Consider the following 14,999-nt stretch of genomic DNA (forward strand, 5'->3'; position numbering starts at 1 on the left):
TCAACTTCTGAAGTCATGCCTGACCAATCCAGCAGATTTTCTTTTAAGAGAAGTCAGGAAGATAAACAGACTGTAGACCGTTGCACTGTAGAAAATTTACAGGACAGGCGACAGAGGTGGCTACTCAAGTCCTTAGTGACTGCATGAGCAGAATAACCCAGCTCTATTATTCTAACTCCACTTACTAGCACCTTTGCATAGCGATGCAGGATTACGCTGTTTCAGGGGCAGATCCAGATTCCTTTTAAAAGTGTGAAGGTTCCTGCCTCAACACCTCGTGACTGTCTGTAGACATTGTCTGGATGGAGTTTCAGTTGGCAAGATTTCTCATGACAGGGGAGATTAAAAATTAACAAATGTCATAAGGGTACCACAAACCTTGCTGTCACGCTCGATAATTGCTTCAGCGGTAGGAGTCAGGCTGATGATAAAGAGTACATAATGATTGATGTCTTCTAGTGTCTCTTATGGTTCCCCCAGAGATCCCTGCTCACACTTCAGCTTTTCATTTTAATTATGAAGGATATAAATGAAGGAATAGAGAATTGTATGTCCAAGTTCACTGACAACAGTAGGTAACTCAGTAGAGAGGGTAAATGGGAGCAGAAACTTGTTAAAGGGACATTGATAAATTAAGTATAGTACACGTGGAGTCTCACACTTTATAGGAGGAAAAACAGGTGTGAATATTTTCTAAGTGGCATAAAGCTAAGAATTCTAGAGAAGCAAAGAGGCTTTGTACCCATATGCATGGGTCACTTAAAAAGCTACTAGGTCAGGGACAAGCAAACAGGGGAAAAATAAGTTAATAAGAATACCAGCCTCTACCGCAAGGACTAAAATACAATGGAGGGGAACCTTTTGCAGCTGTACAGAACTGTAGTTCTACATTCATTCAAACCAACTTCCCAGCATCAAAATTCCTGTTCAACGAAAATATGTTAAAAGCAGTCGATTAATGCTGTGTAAACTATTCGCTACTAGAGAAACACTATCAATAGCAGAAGCACACATTCAGAACTTCCTTTTTCCCCCACTTCACAATACTGACTAAGATATAGTCCCACAAATGCACAGTTTGTGGGACATGTACCTCTGCATGTGTGAAATGGTTATTCAATCAAAGTAAAAAATTGCACAAGTTTTTTTTTCTTGAATGAACATAGCCCATCATTACACCCACTGAGAGCTATTACTGCCCAATTAATCCCTTTTCCTTGCCTTAGCAGGCATGGCAGCCTCTTGCACTCCAATACTTGTTTTCCTTTCAATACAAACCTGGATAAGGGGCAAAGGCTACAGCTAGCTCTCAGATGACTGCACTTAGCTTACTTACGCATCTGTGATTTTTGTGCATCCATTCAGGTTTAACTGTTCAATATTCCTGCAATTCTGAGCAAATGTCCTAGAGCAATAACAAGATACAAGACAGACAGCAATTATTACAAGAAAAAAAACTTTATGTGCACTGCAGCACTAGTCAAAATAAGAAGAAATAGAATATTCCACCAAGTGGTGCTGAATCAATATTCTTCATTCAAAACCACAAGACAATTTAAATTTGTAAAGCATCCTTAATTAGAAAAACCTTCTTGATTGCTTCACAGGAGTATCATCAAATTTAAAGTACATCAAATATATAGCACATTAATTGGCTCAAAGAGAGTAAATATTTCATGACAACACATGATTGAACTTCTATTCTCCCCCTGTTTACCTCAACAGGTAGTTTGTACCCATGAGGAAAACATCCCCAGGTAAAGATATCACTTCGATATTCCTAATTGATTGAAGTATTATGCTAAACAGACAGCAAGATTAAAAATAACTCACAGGGTAACGCTCAGCCCACAAACCAAAATCAAGTTACAAAAATTGTTCACATTAAAAAACCCGGGTTCAATTCCCACCTCAGGCGACTGACTGTGTGGAGTTTGCACGTTCTCCCCGTGTCTGCGTGGGTTTCCTCCGGGTGCTCCGGTTTCCTCCCACAGTCCAAAGATGTGCAGGTCAGGTGAATTGGCCATGCTAAATTGCCCGTAGTGTTAGGTAAGGGGTAGATGTAGGGGTATGGGTGGGTACGCTTCGGCGGGGCAGTGTGGACTTGTTGGGCCGAAGGGCCTGTTTCCACACTGTAAGTAATCTAATCTAATTTAATCTAATCCAAAGAATAGATCAAGTTATACACCACCAGCAGGCTGATTATTCAAGGTTTTACTTTTAAACATGGTCAGAGCAGAATGGGGACTGCAGTCTGACAAAGTCATAATTAGTTGTGGCTGGTTAGTTTTTATTTTCCCTAAAGTTAATCATTATTTTCCTAGATTAGCCATGAGCTATTAATATATCCATGTTCAAAGTTACTATTGCTGATATATAATCATAACAGCAACAAAGATAAAAAATTACATTATTGAGCCCGGACTTGCTTTTTATTTGTGGCAATATTTATATCATCTTTTGCCTGAATATTTGCTCTTTTTTTTTAAAAAAAAAGCAATGAAGGAGAATGATGACAGTTGTGGGGGGGGGGGGGGGGGAAATAAAAAGGTGTTTTCCTCAGCCAAAAATAACACCCCCCCCACAAGGAAGAACATTCTTATTCCAGCTACAGATATCCAAGTTCAACAATCACATCAAATCACAAAGATAATGTGCCATCAATCTAAAAAGAATCACACTGCACAAGATGGTTAATATTAATTACTTTCCTCCTCCAAGTCCCATGAACTTTTTATTATTCATTTGCCGAGTGTGGGTGTCATTGGCCAGGTCAGTATTATTGCCCATCCGTAACTGCCCAACAATAGTAGTTACAAAGCAACCAGATTGCTGTTGAGTTGGGAGCCATGATGAGGCCATATTGGGCAAGGATAGCAGGGGCCTTTGGCTAAAAATAAGTCATTAGAGAACCAGATCGAGTTTTCTGATAAGGGTCTGACAATTGCTGCTATAATCTGATGCAGGATTTGTATTGGATTTAAATTCGGCCATTCTCACATCATTGTTATGGCAGTTACTTCCAGATACAAAACAGCATGACAATCTCCCCCGCCCCTAACTCATGGACATTTTTTAGTGAATCATATCCCCCACCCACACCAATGAAGAGGTTTGTCCACAAACCGCTTTCGACGATGACCAAGAGCACAAGAAACCTGACAAGATATTTGAGGATTAGATTGTGTCACTAGGAGGATTAAGGATCAACCCCAAGCAAAGTTTGCCAGTCAATTCTAGGGGAGCATTCGACAGAAAATTCCAGAAGCAGTCAGATTACATAATTTTGAGTTGCATTTCTTGAGTAAAACAAAATTGAGAAGTGATCTGACTGGAGCATTTCAAATTTTAAAAAAAGTACTTGATAGGGTGATGTGGAGAAACTGTTTCCTCTGAAAGGGGAAATCAAGAGTAGAGAGTCAAGGTCTTAAAGTCAGAGCTGTGCCATTCAGGAGCTAAATTAGGGAATATGCCTTCATAAAAAAGGCTGGAAGAGTTCTGGGAAATGTATCCAGAAATTACTGTGGAATAGCGAGACAGTTTGAGGTTTCAGGATAGTGACAGAGATTGTTGCTTAACATTGATGTTAACAAATGGGAAGCAAAGCCATTATATCCAATTAAAAACTCTTGTGGCACAGTGGCAGTGATCCTATCCCTGGACTGGAACATTCATGTTCAAGTTCCACCTGCTCCAGAGGTGAATAACAACATCACTAAATAAGCTGATTAAAAAAAAGGTTTAAAAGTAGAAAAGGTTCTAGGAGTTGAAAGGCTTATTCCTGTTTCTAAACTTCCTGGCAGTTGATGGGCTCAGTTCAAACATGTCTTTCTACCTACATTTAGTCTGAACAGGTTTCAAAATTGTGGATGCTTTTCTAGGAAACATCAAGAACCATGATGTGCCTTGGAATTCTAGAAATGCCCAGTGTTATGCTTGGGTTCAAGCTGCAGTAAATAGCAAGGCTTCAACCCACAACAATCAAGCTAGCACTGAAGGCATATTACAATCCTCAAGAGTGCAGCATCACATTCCTCACAATAAACATGTAGCTAGAACACATGGGACATATGCCAATTAGGAGTGGTGCTTAACCCCATTCTACTTTTTTCCAGCATCTTAGCCTCACTTAAAGCCTTCCCCTACATCACCATTTGGGGAAACAGTCACATGCCAGTACTACTAATTCACCCATCACTAATAAATAGATATAATTCACAGTTTTACCTTAAAGAGTTGTCACCCACTCCAAGACATCCTCGCAGACTAAGCTTCCGCAAAAACCCACCACATCTTTTGGAAATATTCTCTACCACTCGGCCCTGTGTTATCAAAAAAAAATTTCAAAACCTGGAATGTTTCCTTACAATATGGAACTTTGACATTTATACAAAGTTGAGCTGAGAAGTTTAAAAGTGCAATTTCCAGTATTGCTTTCAAAATGCAATAGAAACCTGATTAAATATTTTAATTGAAAGGAATTTGACCTAATGTAAATGAGGGCTCAGAACAATAGAAAACAAAATACCACAAATGACAGGGGATGAACCAACATTCAAAAAGGTAAAAAGGACAGGTTAATATTTAAAAGAGGTCCTTGGAACTAGGTTTCCTGATATTCTCAAAAATTCTTGTCTCTCCACCAGAGATTTACAGACATGAAACCATAGCCACAAAACTGAAAAACAAAGCTTAAAGATGAATAAAGAATCAAACCACATTACCAACCTCTCATTTAGTAGGCTTTTTAAAAAAGGCATTGTTCATGTTCCTACACAAATTAGAGTTAGGAACAAAAACCTCCCATCAGACTTGTCTGATGATCTGACACACCCACCAATGTCTCTGTTGCAATCCTTTGCAAGGCTCACATAAGGAAAAGTCAAGCCAATTTAGGAATTTAATCTCCCAACATACTAATTTCCGAAAAATCCGTGATCAAGTAGGAAAATGTCCTAAAATACATCATTTCAATTAAATAGACTCTACAAACAGGATGTTCCAAGTCAGCACAATTATTGAAAAAAGTATTTCATACAATAAAAAGATTTGCTCAACAAAGGATGCTCACAGATTAAAATGATTAGACAGCCAATGGAATGACAGATATGCACACTGCTGCCAATTTAGGCACTGGAATTGCCTCAACAGTCAGAAATGCGGACCAACTGTAAATGTCTGGCAGTCTGGACTTTGGACTCCGTATTAAAAACGGAAAATGTTGGAATCGCACAACAGGTCTGTCAGCATCCGAAAACGAGAAAGATAAACAGAAAAGCCAGTCCCTTCAGGGTTGGGTGGGGCAGTTTGACTATTTCTTCTTCCTTTATCACCACTACTCAAACCTGTTCAGTCCCATAGAACAACTCACTTTCCATCCAATACTGAAGGTAAAGCAACATCAACTTCCATCCTAATGGGTTTGCATAAGTTCCAGAAAATTTTCCACTTTTCATCTTCAAATCAAATTAAAATGATCTCTGTGACTGAGTTAACAAAGACAGCCGTCAATTAAAATCTGCCATAGAGTTAACAAGAACAGGAACAGTCCTTTGGCCCACCCAGATTGCGCTAGCACATCTTTTTAAATTAAAAACCTTTCCTCTACACAACCCTTATCCCTCTACTCCCTGCCTATTCATGGATTTATCAAAATGCCTCTTAAACATCAGAATTGCACCCACCTCCATCACCTCCCCAGCACTTACCACTCTTAAAAACAAACTGCTTCTCACATCTCCTTTAAAAACTCACCTTGTTTTACGTTCAACTAAGTCCCCTAATAATTGACATCTCTCCTGAAAAAGACTTCAGCTATACATGCCTCACAATTTTGTAAACTTCTATCTGGTCACCCCTAATCCTCTGACAGTTGAGTGAAAATAAACCAAATTTGCCGATTCTGTCCTCAGCTTCTATCCTCCAAACAAGGCAACATCCTAGTAAGCTATTTCTGTACTCTCTCCAAAGCCTCCACATCCTTCTGGTAGTGTGGCAACCAGAATTGGACGCAGTATTCCAAAAGCAGCTGAACTAAAGTTTATGCAACTGCAACATAACTTGGCAATTTTTATACTTCATGCCCTAACTGATGAAGGCAAGCATGCCAAATCCGTTCTTGCCACCAATTCCATTTGCATTGCCAAATTCAGGGATCGGTGGGCCTGTATGCATAGACCCCTCGGTGTGATAATGCTCTGAAAGGTTTCTGCCATTTACACAATACTTCCTCCTGCATTAGATCTTCCAAAATGCATTAGTTCACATTTGTCCAGATTAAATGCTGTCTGCCATTTTTCCACTCAAGGCTCCAGCTTATTCTCTTTTATCCTGATGTATCTTCTGGCAATCTTCCTCATCACCCACACTTTGCATCGTCTGCAAACTTACTACATTCACTTCCAAACAACAAAGTTCCCAGCACTAATCACAGATCTCCAGTCAGAAAAAAAAACTCTTCCATTACTATTCTCTCCAGTCATAACTCAGTCTGCAAACCTGGTTCCTGAGCAGCCAAACTCATGTCCCTTTTGAATAGTGACATGACCTCAGGAGCTCTGTACCGACATTCAGCTCCAAGCTGCTACTTTTCACTCAAAGGGTTCACTCTTCTTCGCTCTGTTGTGGCTGCAGTCACTGCTCAGACGGACTCGAGCAGTAGTTGAATGGTAAACCACCGACTGACAGATTCAACTGGCTGGAATGGCGCCTGCAAGTGCTCTCTGCAGATGCTGCTGAGCAGGTAAATTTAATTACAGATACGAAAACAAAATCAAGGGCGGTGCATTATTACAGATAGATGTACTTTTCCAAATTTAAATACTTCATTTTTGCATCACCACTTAATCTGAACCACTGGTGACTTTCCCAGAGCATATCATTTCACACATTTTAGAAATCTGGGACAGAGGCTCATCTTTAGCAGTCATCACAGGAAATGCCCATGAAACACACTGCATAATATGCAGAACTTTGGAAATAACCATTAGGTACAGCTGCCCTTTGGCTTTTCTATATTATGTAATTGCACAATGGCACAGTTACACCAAGCCCTTCTTTTAAAAGAGCGCGCAATACTCAATTGCTAACTTTATTCCTTCATTTGTGGGATGTGGAATTCAGTAGCTAGGTCAGTATTTGTTGCCCATCTCAATTTAACTTGGTGAGTTGCCTGCTTGAAATACTGCAGTCCATTTATACACAGTCATAGAATTGTACAGCATGGAAACAGACTCTTCAGTCCAACGTGTCCATGCCGAGCAGATACTTTAAATTAATCCAGTCCCATTTGCCAGCATTTGGCCCATATCCCTCTAAACGCTTTCTACTCATACACCGGTCCAGATGCCCTTTATATTTTGTAATTGTACCAGACTCCACCACTTCCTCTGGCAGCTCATTCCATACACACACTACCATCTGTGTGAAAATGTTGCCCCTTTGGTCCCTTTTAAATCTTTCTCCTCTCACCTTAAATCTATGCCCCCCCACCCCCCCCCAACACCTAGTTTTGGACTCCTCCCCCCTCCCCCCTCCCCCCACCCCCCACCCCCACCGAGAGAGTTTGGCTATTCACCATTTCCATGCCTCCATAATTTTATAAACTTCTATAAAAGGTCACCCTTGATGTAGATTGTTCTTAACCACTTTGTGAATCTGAATTCCAGGACTTTGACTAAGTGATACAGAAGTAATGGTATTTTCCTTCCCCGCCCCAAATCAGTCTGCTGAATGGCTTTATGGGGAACTTTGAGGTAGTGGTGCTGCTGTCATGTCTTTCTAAAAGATAACAGTCAGGAGTTTGGAACTGTTCTGTCAAAGGAGCTTCAGTGAATTCTTGTCGTACATTTTGTAGATGATACATACCGTTGACATTGTGCAGAGGTAGAGTCATAGAAATGTACAGCATGGGAACAGACCCTTCGGTCCAACCCGTCCATGCCGACCAGATATCCCAACCCAATCTAGTCCCACCTGCCAGCACCCGGCTCATATCCCTCCAAACCCTTCCTATTCATATACCCATCCAAATGCCTCTTAAATGTTGCAATTGTACCAGCCTCCACCACTTCCTCTGGCAGCTCATTCCATACAGAATGTGATGCTAATCATGCTTTGTGCTGTACAGCAAACTGGACTGTTTTTGGAGCTGCATTTATCCAGATGAGTAGGGTGTATTTAAAAACCACACTTGACTTACACCATATAGATTGTGGACAAGCTTTGCGGAGTCACGTGTGAGCTACAGTGATGTGTCTCCCCGCTGCATTACATTTCTATTACTTAGTGGATGTGTTTTGATTATGTGGACTCTTTCATCAATAGGGACACTCCTGATCCCGTAGGTGCCAGTTAATACAAAGCTTGCTGCAAGGTTGCTAGTCTCTGACCTACTTTTGTAGCCACAGTATTCCTGATGAAGAGCTTATGCCTGAAACATCAACTCTCCTGCTCCTCGGATGCTGCCTGACCTATGCTTTTCCAGCACCACACCTTTTGACCGTTTTTGTAGGGCTAGGCCTGTCAGTTTCTGATTAATGTTAATTTCCAGAATGTTGATAGTGGGGCATTCAACTACAGTAAGCCCATTGATGACAAGAGGTGAGATTCTCTCTTGTTGGACATGGTTAGTCCCTTGCACTCAGATAGCCTAACGTTAATTGCTGTTCACCAGTCCAAACCTAGATACTGTCTGTAGGAAAGGTCATTGATAAGAGGAGTTGTGAATGGTTGGGCCTTGGACTCTATCCTGGAGAAGCAGGGCTTCTGCAATGCATAAATGTTCCTACCTCTAAACCAGGAGGTCTGGGTTCCAGTCTCATCTGCCCCCACTCTCCAACAATGACAGACATAAGTGCTAAAATGAAAATGAAACTTCACTCCCCCACCCCCCAACCTCCTCCATTTTTATCTTGCTTTCCATTTCACCATGTCAAGATTTCTATTGCAAAGTGTACAACCTGGATTGGCCTTTTTCTTTTCTCCTACATTTTATATCATCTAAGCATTTGCTGAGGTCAGGTACTGGGTGTTGTATCACACTGATCCTTCAATTCCTATTACCAATGTAATGTTGTCTTTCTGCAGAAGCAAATCTTGGACAATACGGTAGAACACCCAGAATCTAGAAGGTTCTCAGAATAATGTGCACACTTGGCTTGTGAAGGGATGGAAAATGTCGAGAGAGACATTTCAGTTTGATATTTACGTCATAACATTATTGCTGAGAGGCGGTGCAGACTACCAGCATTTTCTCACAGCCCAGAAGCAGGGCAAAAAAATGTAACTGGAAGAGGGTGTGTGAAACTGATCAACTGAAGTGCATGGTCTCAACAACAGGAAGGCAACATTTATTGACATTACACCCACTGCACCTCCCTAAAATGTTTTTTTACATGGAACAATTAATTGGCCAATAAGGAAGCCCCACATTAAGTTGCTGCCATTTAATTTGTAAAGTTGCTAGTGACAGCATTTCTCTTTTTAATAAGGCTGCCCGTAATTAAAACACATGCTGTATACAGATGGACTTCCAAGGTAAAATTCTGTCATCCGCTCATATCTTTATTTTTCTAATAGCTCCCCCCACCACTAAGATTTTGTACTGAAGAATCTATATCTAGGTACCCAAGATGGTGCTGTACATGGTCATTTGTACTCAACGGAATACAATGAAAAGTTTACTTGTGACAACAAGCTAATTCTGAATCCATCATCATTAAAAAGATTTCAGGAACAAAAACAAACTGGCTCCCTGACAGGAAAGGGGTAAAGTTTCTGTTCAGGCTCTCTCCATTTTAAAAAAAATGGGCATAGACATCCTCTGTTCTACTTGGTTTTCTGATAATTGAGCAGTGCCCGCAACCAATTACATTTAAAGCTTCCCACACTGCCTAGTCTGGAGCTCACTGACCTACTGTGACTACAATATTTTAACAGTCACATCCTTCTCTTATTTTAATTCTTATGCACCTCTCGTTTTCCCAGTACTCCTGAACTCTGGGACTGCAGTAGGTGATGTTGAACAGAAATCAGGCAGCCACACATTCTTGGAAAGCTGCCAGTAATTCACGACCACACACCTTCGAGGTGCAAAGGCCATCAAGCCTTTTTCCGCAAAAAGCAGTTGGAATTACTCATTTTATAAAAATGTTGAAACATACCGTGGGAAACATTTTATTGAAAGCTTGATGCTTCTGTTATTCCTGGATGCATGACAGAAAGGAATATACCACTACCTAATTAAATGGACGATGGAGAACACATTTATGGATCAGTGCTATCACTCCGTCCCTTACTATATTTTTTCTATTCTATTTGCTAAGTCTATTTAAAATGGTGCAAGGGGAAGAAGTGGAAAGAAATTATCAAAAATCTGAAAAAAAATGTTAAATTTTAAATGATTATTTAGTATGAGTCCAGAACAGCAACTTTTTTTGGGGAAGGCCCCAACTTGTTTGTGACAGTAGACCTTTGGAACTGCCATAGCAGGATGATAATTCTATCACTGGAGGGTAAAACCTTTTCTCTTTCCTCACTAAATTAATTTATATAAAGCAATTTCTTGAGTTTAAAGCAATTTACACCAATGAAGTAGCACAGAAAAATATTGCAACTACCATTAACCTTAGATATTAATCATTTACTACTATGCAAAGATCACAAACCATACAAGTCCTTGGTTGTAAATTACACAGAAATAACATGATTAGAACTTCTGATAGGGACACAAGAGTGTGACAGAGGCAGCTGCAGTGTTAACATATCTTTCACCAAGTCAGCTAATACCCATCTAAAAAAGGTAAAAGATGAGCTTGCCCTCATTGTGCTAGCTCCCATCTTTTAGAAATTTCTGAAGCATTACAAAACCAACAAATGATGTTTGTTCTGCAATCAACAGTTGGCTATCTAGTAAAAAAATGTTGCCACTTTACACACAGTAAACGTTCCATAAATGATTTGCTGAATTCACAATCTTTTTTGGCACTATTAATTCAAGAAGAAGAAAAAAAGAGTGAGAAACATTAGCCCGTTTCTGAATGATGCTACAGCACCTTTTGTACGAGACATTGGGAAAGGCCAACTAGCACTCAGTGTGTTGTACCACCACACCTGAAGGAAAGCAACTATTGCAAAGCCACACTGCTTCAAATCTTGAGAATGGGGCTTGAAACCACAATCCACCTCAAACAAGAGCACTACCAATTGAGCCGAGCTGACATTAAGGAAACTTTTCTCCTCCATGCATGTGAAACTGGGTCTTGTGGTATACCAAAATAAAACACCACGATTGTCTTCATCTAATCATTTGTGGAACATCATGGTGCGTAAAAGGCTACATTTTATGACTGTGCCAGTTGTGATTATAGCACAAACATAATTCATAGATTTTATAATGCTTCAGAGTTCCAAAACGATGAGTGCAAGCTCCTTTTATTGCATCCAAACAATTACGACCAAAGCACATCTCATTACTTCCCCATGAAATCGTACTGACAAAATATAAAATACACTGCCAGTTATTTATTTTTCTCTTGCAGTGTTTAGCATTTCCATCAGCAATTCATCGTAAAGGTCTTGAGCACAGTACCTCTATATCTCTTTGGAAGTCAAACAGATCGATTCTCTGCCAGTTACTACCATCCAGTGCCAGGACGTTCCAGTACTGTAAACACAGAAGAATGCAGAGAAATTGAGAAAATATAAATAAATTGACAAATGAAGAAAATAACAGATGGAAGGATGTGATTAACTGGAGGCCAAAAACTATTTTCATTTTGCAATTGAATGCAATTGGTTTTGTCCCCAAGTTAACAATCCTGTTAATAAGGGGTCTGCTATGACGTATGGTCCATTAGGGATGTTGAAACTTGCGGTGCTGGAAAAGCACAGCAGGTCGACCAGTATTTGAGGAGTGGGAGAGTTGATGTTTCAAACATAAGCCCTTCATCAGGAAGGGCTTATGACTGAAATGTCGCCTTTCCTGCTCCTTGGATGTTGCGTTTTTCCACAACCACTCTTTTTGATTGACTCTCCAGCATCTGCAGTTCTCACTTTCTCCATTAGCAATGTACCAATTTTCTAAAAAGAGGTGCACCAATAAAACTTGAATGACCTAGGACATTATCACAAATCAAGGACACTATCCTTTCTGTTTAACACTGAGGTCTCAGTCCAGCCAACCTGTTCAGTCAGGATACCTTGGAAGTACTGAACCCTATGCAATTGAACCAGATCTGTTCGATATATTTTATATAAGAGTTCCATTTTTCTTACCACTCTCCGGATGGCTTTATGCTCTGAACAATATAAAACAGCATCTCTTTCAGTTGGCAAGTGAGCTCAAAGTTCCAGATACCATGGGTATCATCCCAGAAAGTCTGACGTAAATCTCTAAATACAGAAAATTCCATGTTGTGCTCTCTCCACATTGTGCTCACGAGTAGTTATACAACACAAAATCCTGTGTTACAAGGGGAAAGAAGGTATGTGACAAGCACTAGCAACAGTTGGAGCCAGCTTTTCTTGATGCTAGCTCTTGGCTGAAGCATCCTTTATTCTATTATACATTTTTATAGAGAATATTATAGATGGACGGTGAAACAATCAGGTCAAAATTACTTCCACTATTTTTCAGTCTAGGGACTGGGGATTGTATTCATCATTTACAGCATAACATTAACTGTTCATCAGGCATTAAATTACTTGCTACGTGCTGAGTTTTATTAAAGCCTACGTTTATTCTATACAAATTTTCTACCAGTTGGTACTTCATTAAAGCTGGGATTGATTACCAGATTTTAGAAACAAATATGTCAACTCACATTTGATTCATAAAATTATATATCATTCTTATGTGGCTAAATGTCGAACTTTAAACAGAATAACCCACTTCTTGTCTCATTCGCAATGTCTCAAGTTTCCGCAGAGACCACGCCCTATGTGAACACAATAGCAGGAAGTTTCGACAGCAATTGCTGAAAGGCAAAAGTGGAGCATTGGTAGAAAGATGAAAGTATTCTTTCAAACAGTATCTATGCCCTGCTATAATTAAATTGTGTTTGCATTCTTGGCCACTCTCTTTCAAATCTGGTTCAATTCAGTTTGCACAGCTTTCATCATGGCACTTATATTCCACTTCTAAAGTGGAACAAGCAAAACTAATCAAGAACAAGGCAATACGGCAAGACCACTGTACCAGTGTCTTTTGAGGGGGTGGTTATGCACTCTTTGTAAAGATGGTCACTGTCTGATACTTGTGAAACTAATGCTTTTCGTCACTTCATGCTTGAATGGTTTCATGTTAATACTATATATGGGTACCGACTGCCAAATTATCCGAGGAATTGAGAGTTTAACTGAATACTATCCAACCACTCAAAATATTCCCACTTCAAACATTGCAGTGGAGGAAGATCATGAAAGAAACAGCTAAAGACAGATGGGTCTTGCAACAGTAGACTAGGATCAAGGAGTTTAATCTTGAACAACCATAACTATCTTTCATACAGCAGCTTTGAATCGAGCTAGAGGACAGCTGGTTTTCTGACCCACATTAGTGTCAGTTAGGATTTCTTAGTTCCACAAGTGGTGGAAAGCTGCCTTGATGGTCAAAGCACTCCTTCTCCTCTAACCAAAAGAATTCAATGGCTGTCCATATTTGGATCAAAGTTATGTCGAGATCTGGACTAAAGCATGCCTGACATCCCTCAAACAGGGAAGGTTAGTGGTGACCAACTGCTACCTGATAACCCTCAATTCCAACCACCACTTTGCTAATGAACAAGAATAAATAGATAGTACATTTGGTTGAGTTTGATATTTTGCATTTTTGTAGATTCTTTTCTCTTTCACGCCTTCATGGGATGTGGGTATGCTGACAAGGACAGCATTTCAAATCCAACTTTAAATAGATCTTGAATGGAGTGGTTGGCAAGGCCAGGACAGAGGGCACTTAAGGGTCAGCCACGTCGATGCAGATCTAGATTCCCATACAGGCCAGACCAGGCAAGGTCGACAGATTTACTTCCTTAAAACAAGCATCTGTAACCAGATGGATTTTTACAACAATGTCAGCTAACACGTTCACCATTAGTGGATTTTTTTAAAAAAAAACAATTCAATTCAACCAACTTCAAATTCTGCTGGCTGCCATGGTGAAGTTTGAACCCATGCCTGTGCAGCATTACCCATCCTCTGGGTTACTAGTCCAACAAAACTTTGTCATGCCACCAAAGAAATATTTTCACAAATTGACAAAATTATTTAAAATACCTTTGCCAACTGATGCAGCCCTGTTCTATTTATAACTACAGGTACTGGGAGCTTACAACACAACCAAACATGTCCTTGGATGTCACAATCAGACAAACCATGGAAAGGACAAGCTCGAGTAGATTTTCCAGATCGGATTTCTTTTAGAGAAAAAAGAAACCAAAAGTACAAACATCAGATTGCCATAACACGTTCTAAATTCTAATCCAAATGAACAATACTTCAGTATTGTTACATCCACAATTAGATGTAATGTCATGCAAGGTAAGGTAAGTATGTTATTGCTCAAAATGTGTAGCATGATTGGTGTGGATTTGATCAAACATAAACAGATTAGGAAAAGCCATTGTTCAGAATCCAGCACAAAAAGGTCTTTCAAATACTTTTTGGCTGCCAAATTGTGTCTCACTTCGCAGTTTGACAATCAAACATACAGGAAAGTTGGACAGCACATTTTTAAGGAAAAAACTCACTGACGTGAAAAGGCTCCTAGAATTTCTTCCCTAATCAATTAGTATCACATACACAAACTGGCTTCTCTCTTCGCTCTGCCACCTTTATCCACCTTTCCATCTCTTTCCGCCTTCCTCAGCCATATTTAACCTCCATCCTACTGGTTAACTTTTCACTTCCAGATGTACCACAGTCTGATCCACCATTCAAAGTCAACACACAAAGCAGCCCTCCTTCCAACCTAATTGTTTTCTCCCCCCCCCCCCTCCCCC

General features: G+C 40.0%; 1 protein-coding gene across 2 annotated transcripts in view; it reads right to left on the reverse strand.

Moving 5' to 3' along the window:
• Positions 1-14,999, reverse strand: part of LOC140465720 (F-box/LRR-repeat protein 20) — a 135,508-nt gene that overhangs the window by 31,914 nt on the left and 88,595 nt on the right. For both annotated transcript variants that reach the window (XM_072561379.1, XM_072561380.1), the window contains exons 4-6: positions 11,591-11,665; positions 4,228-4,322; positions 1,337-1,405 (exon numbers count right to left, since the gene is read on the reverse strand). In XM_072561379.1, coding sequence (XP_072417480.1) covers positions 1,337-1,405; positions 4,228-4,322; positions 11,591-11,665 — 239 coding nt within the window. The remainder of the gene's footprint in view (positions 1-1,336; positions 1,406-4,227; positions 4,323-11,590; positions 11,666-14,999) is intronic.

Source organism: Chiloscyllium punctatum, chromosome 42, assembly GCF_047496795.1.
Source record: "Chiloscyllium punctatum isolate Juve2018m chromosome 42, sChiPun1.3, whole genome shotgun sequence".
Taxonomy (NCBI): Eukaryota; Metazoa; Chordata; class Chondrichthyes; order Orectolobiformes; family Hemiscylliidae; genus Chiloscyllium; species Chiloscyllium punctatum.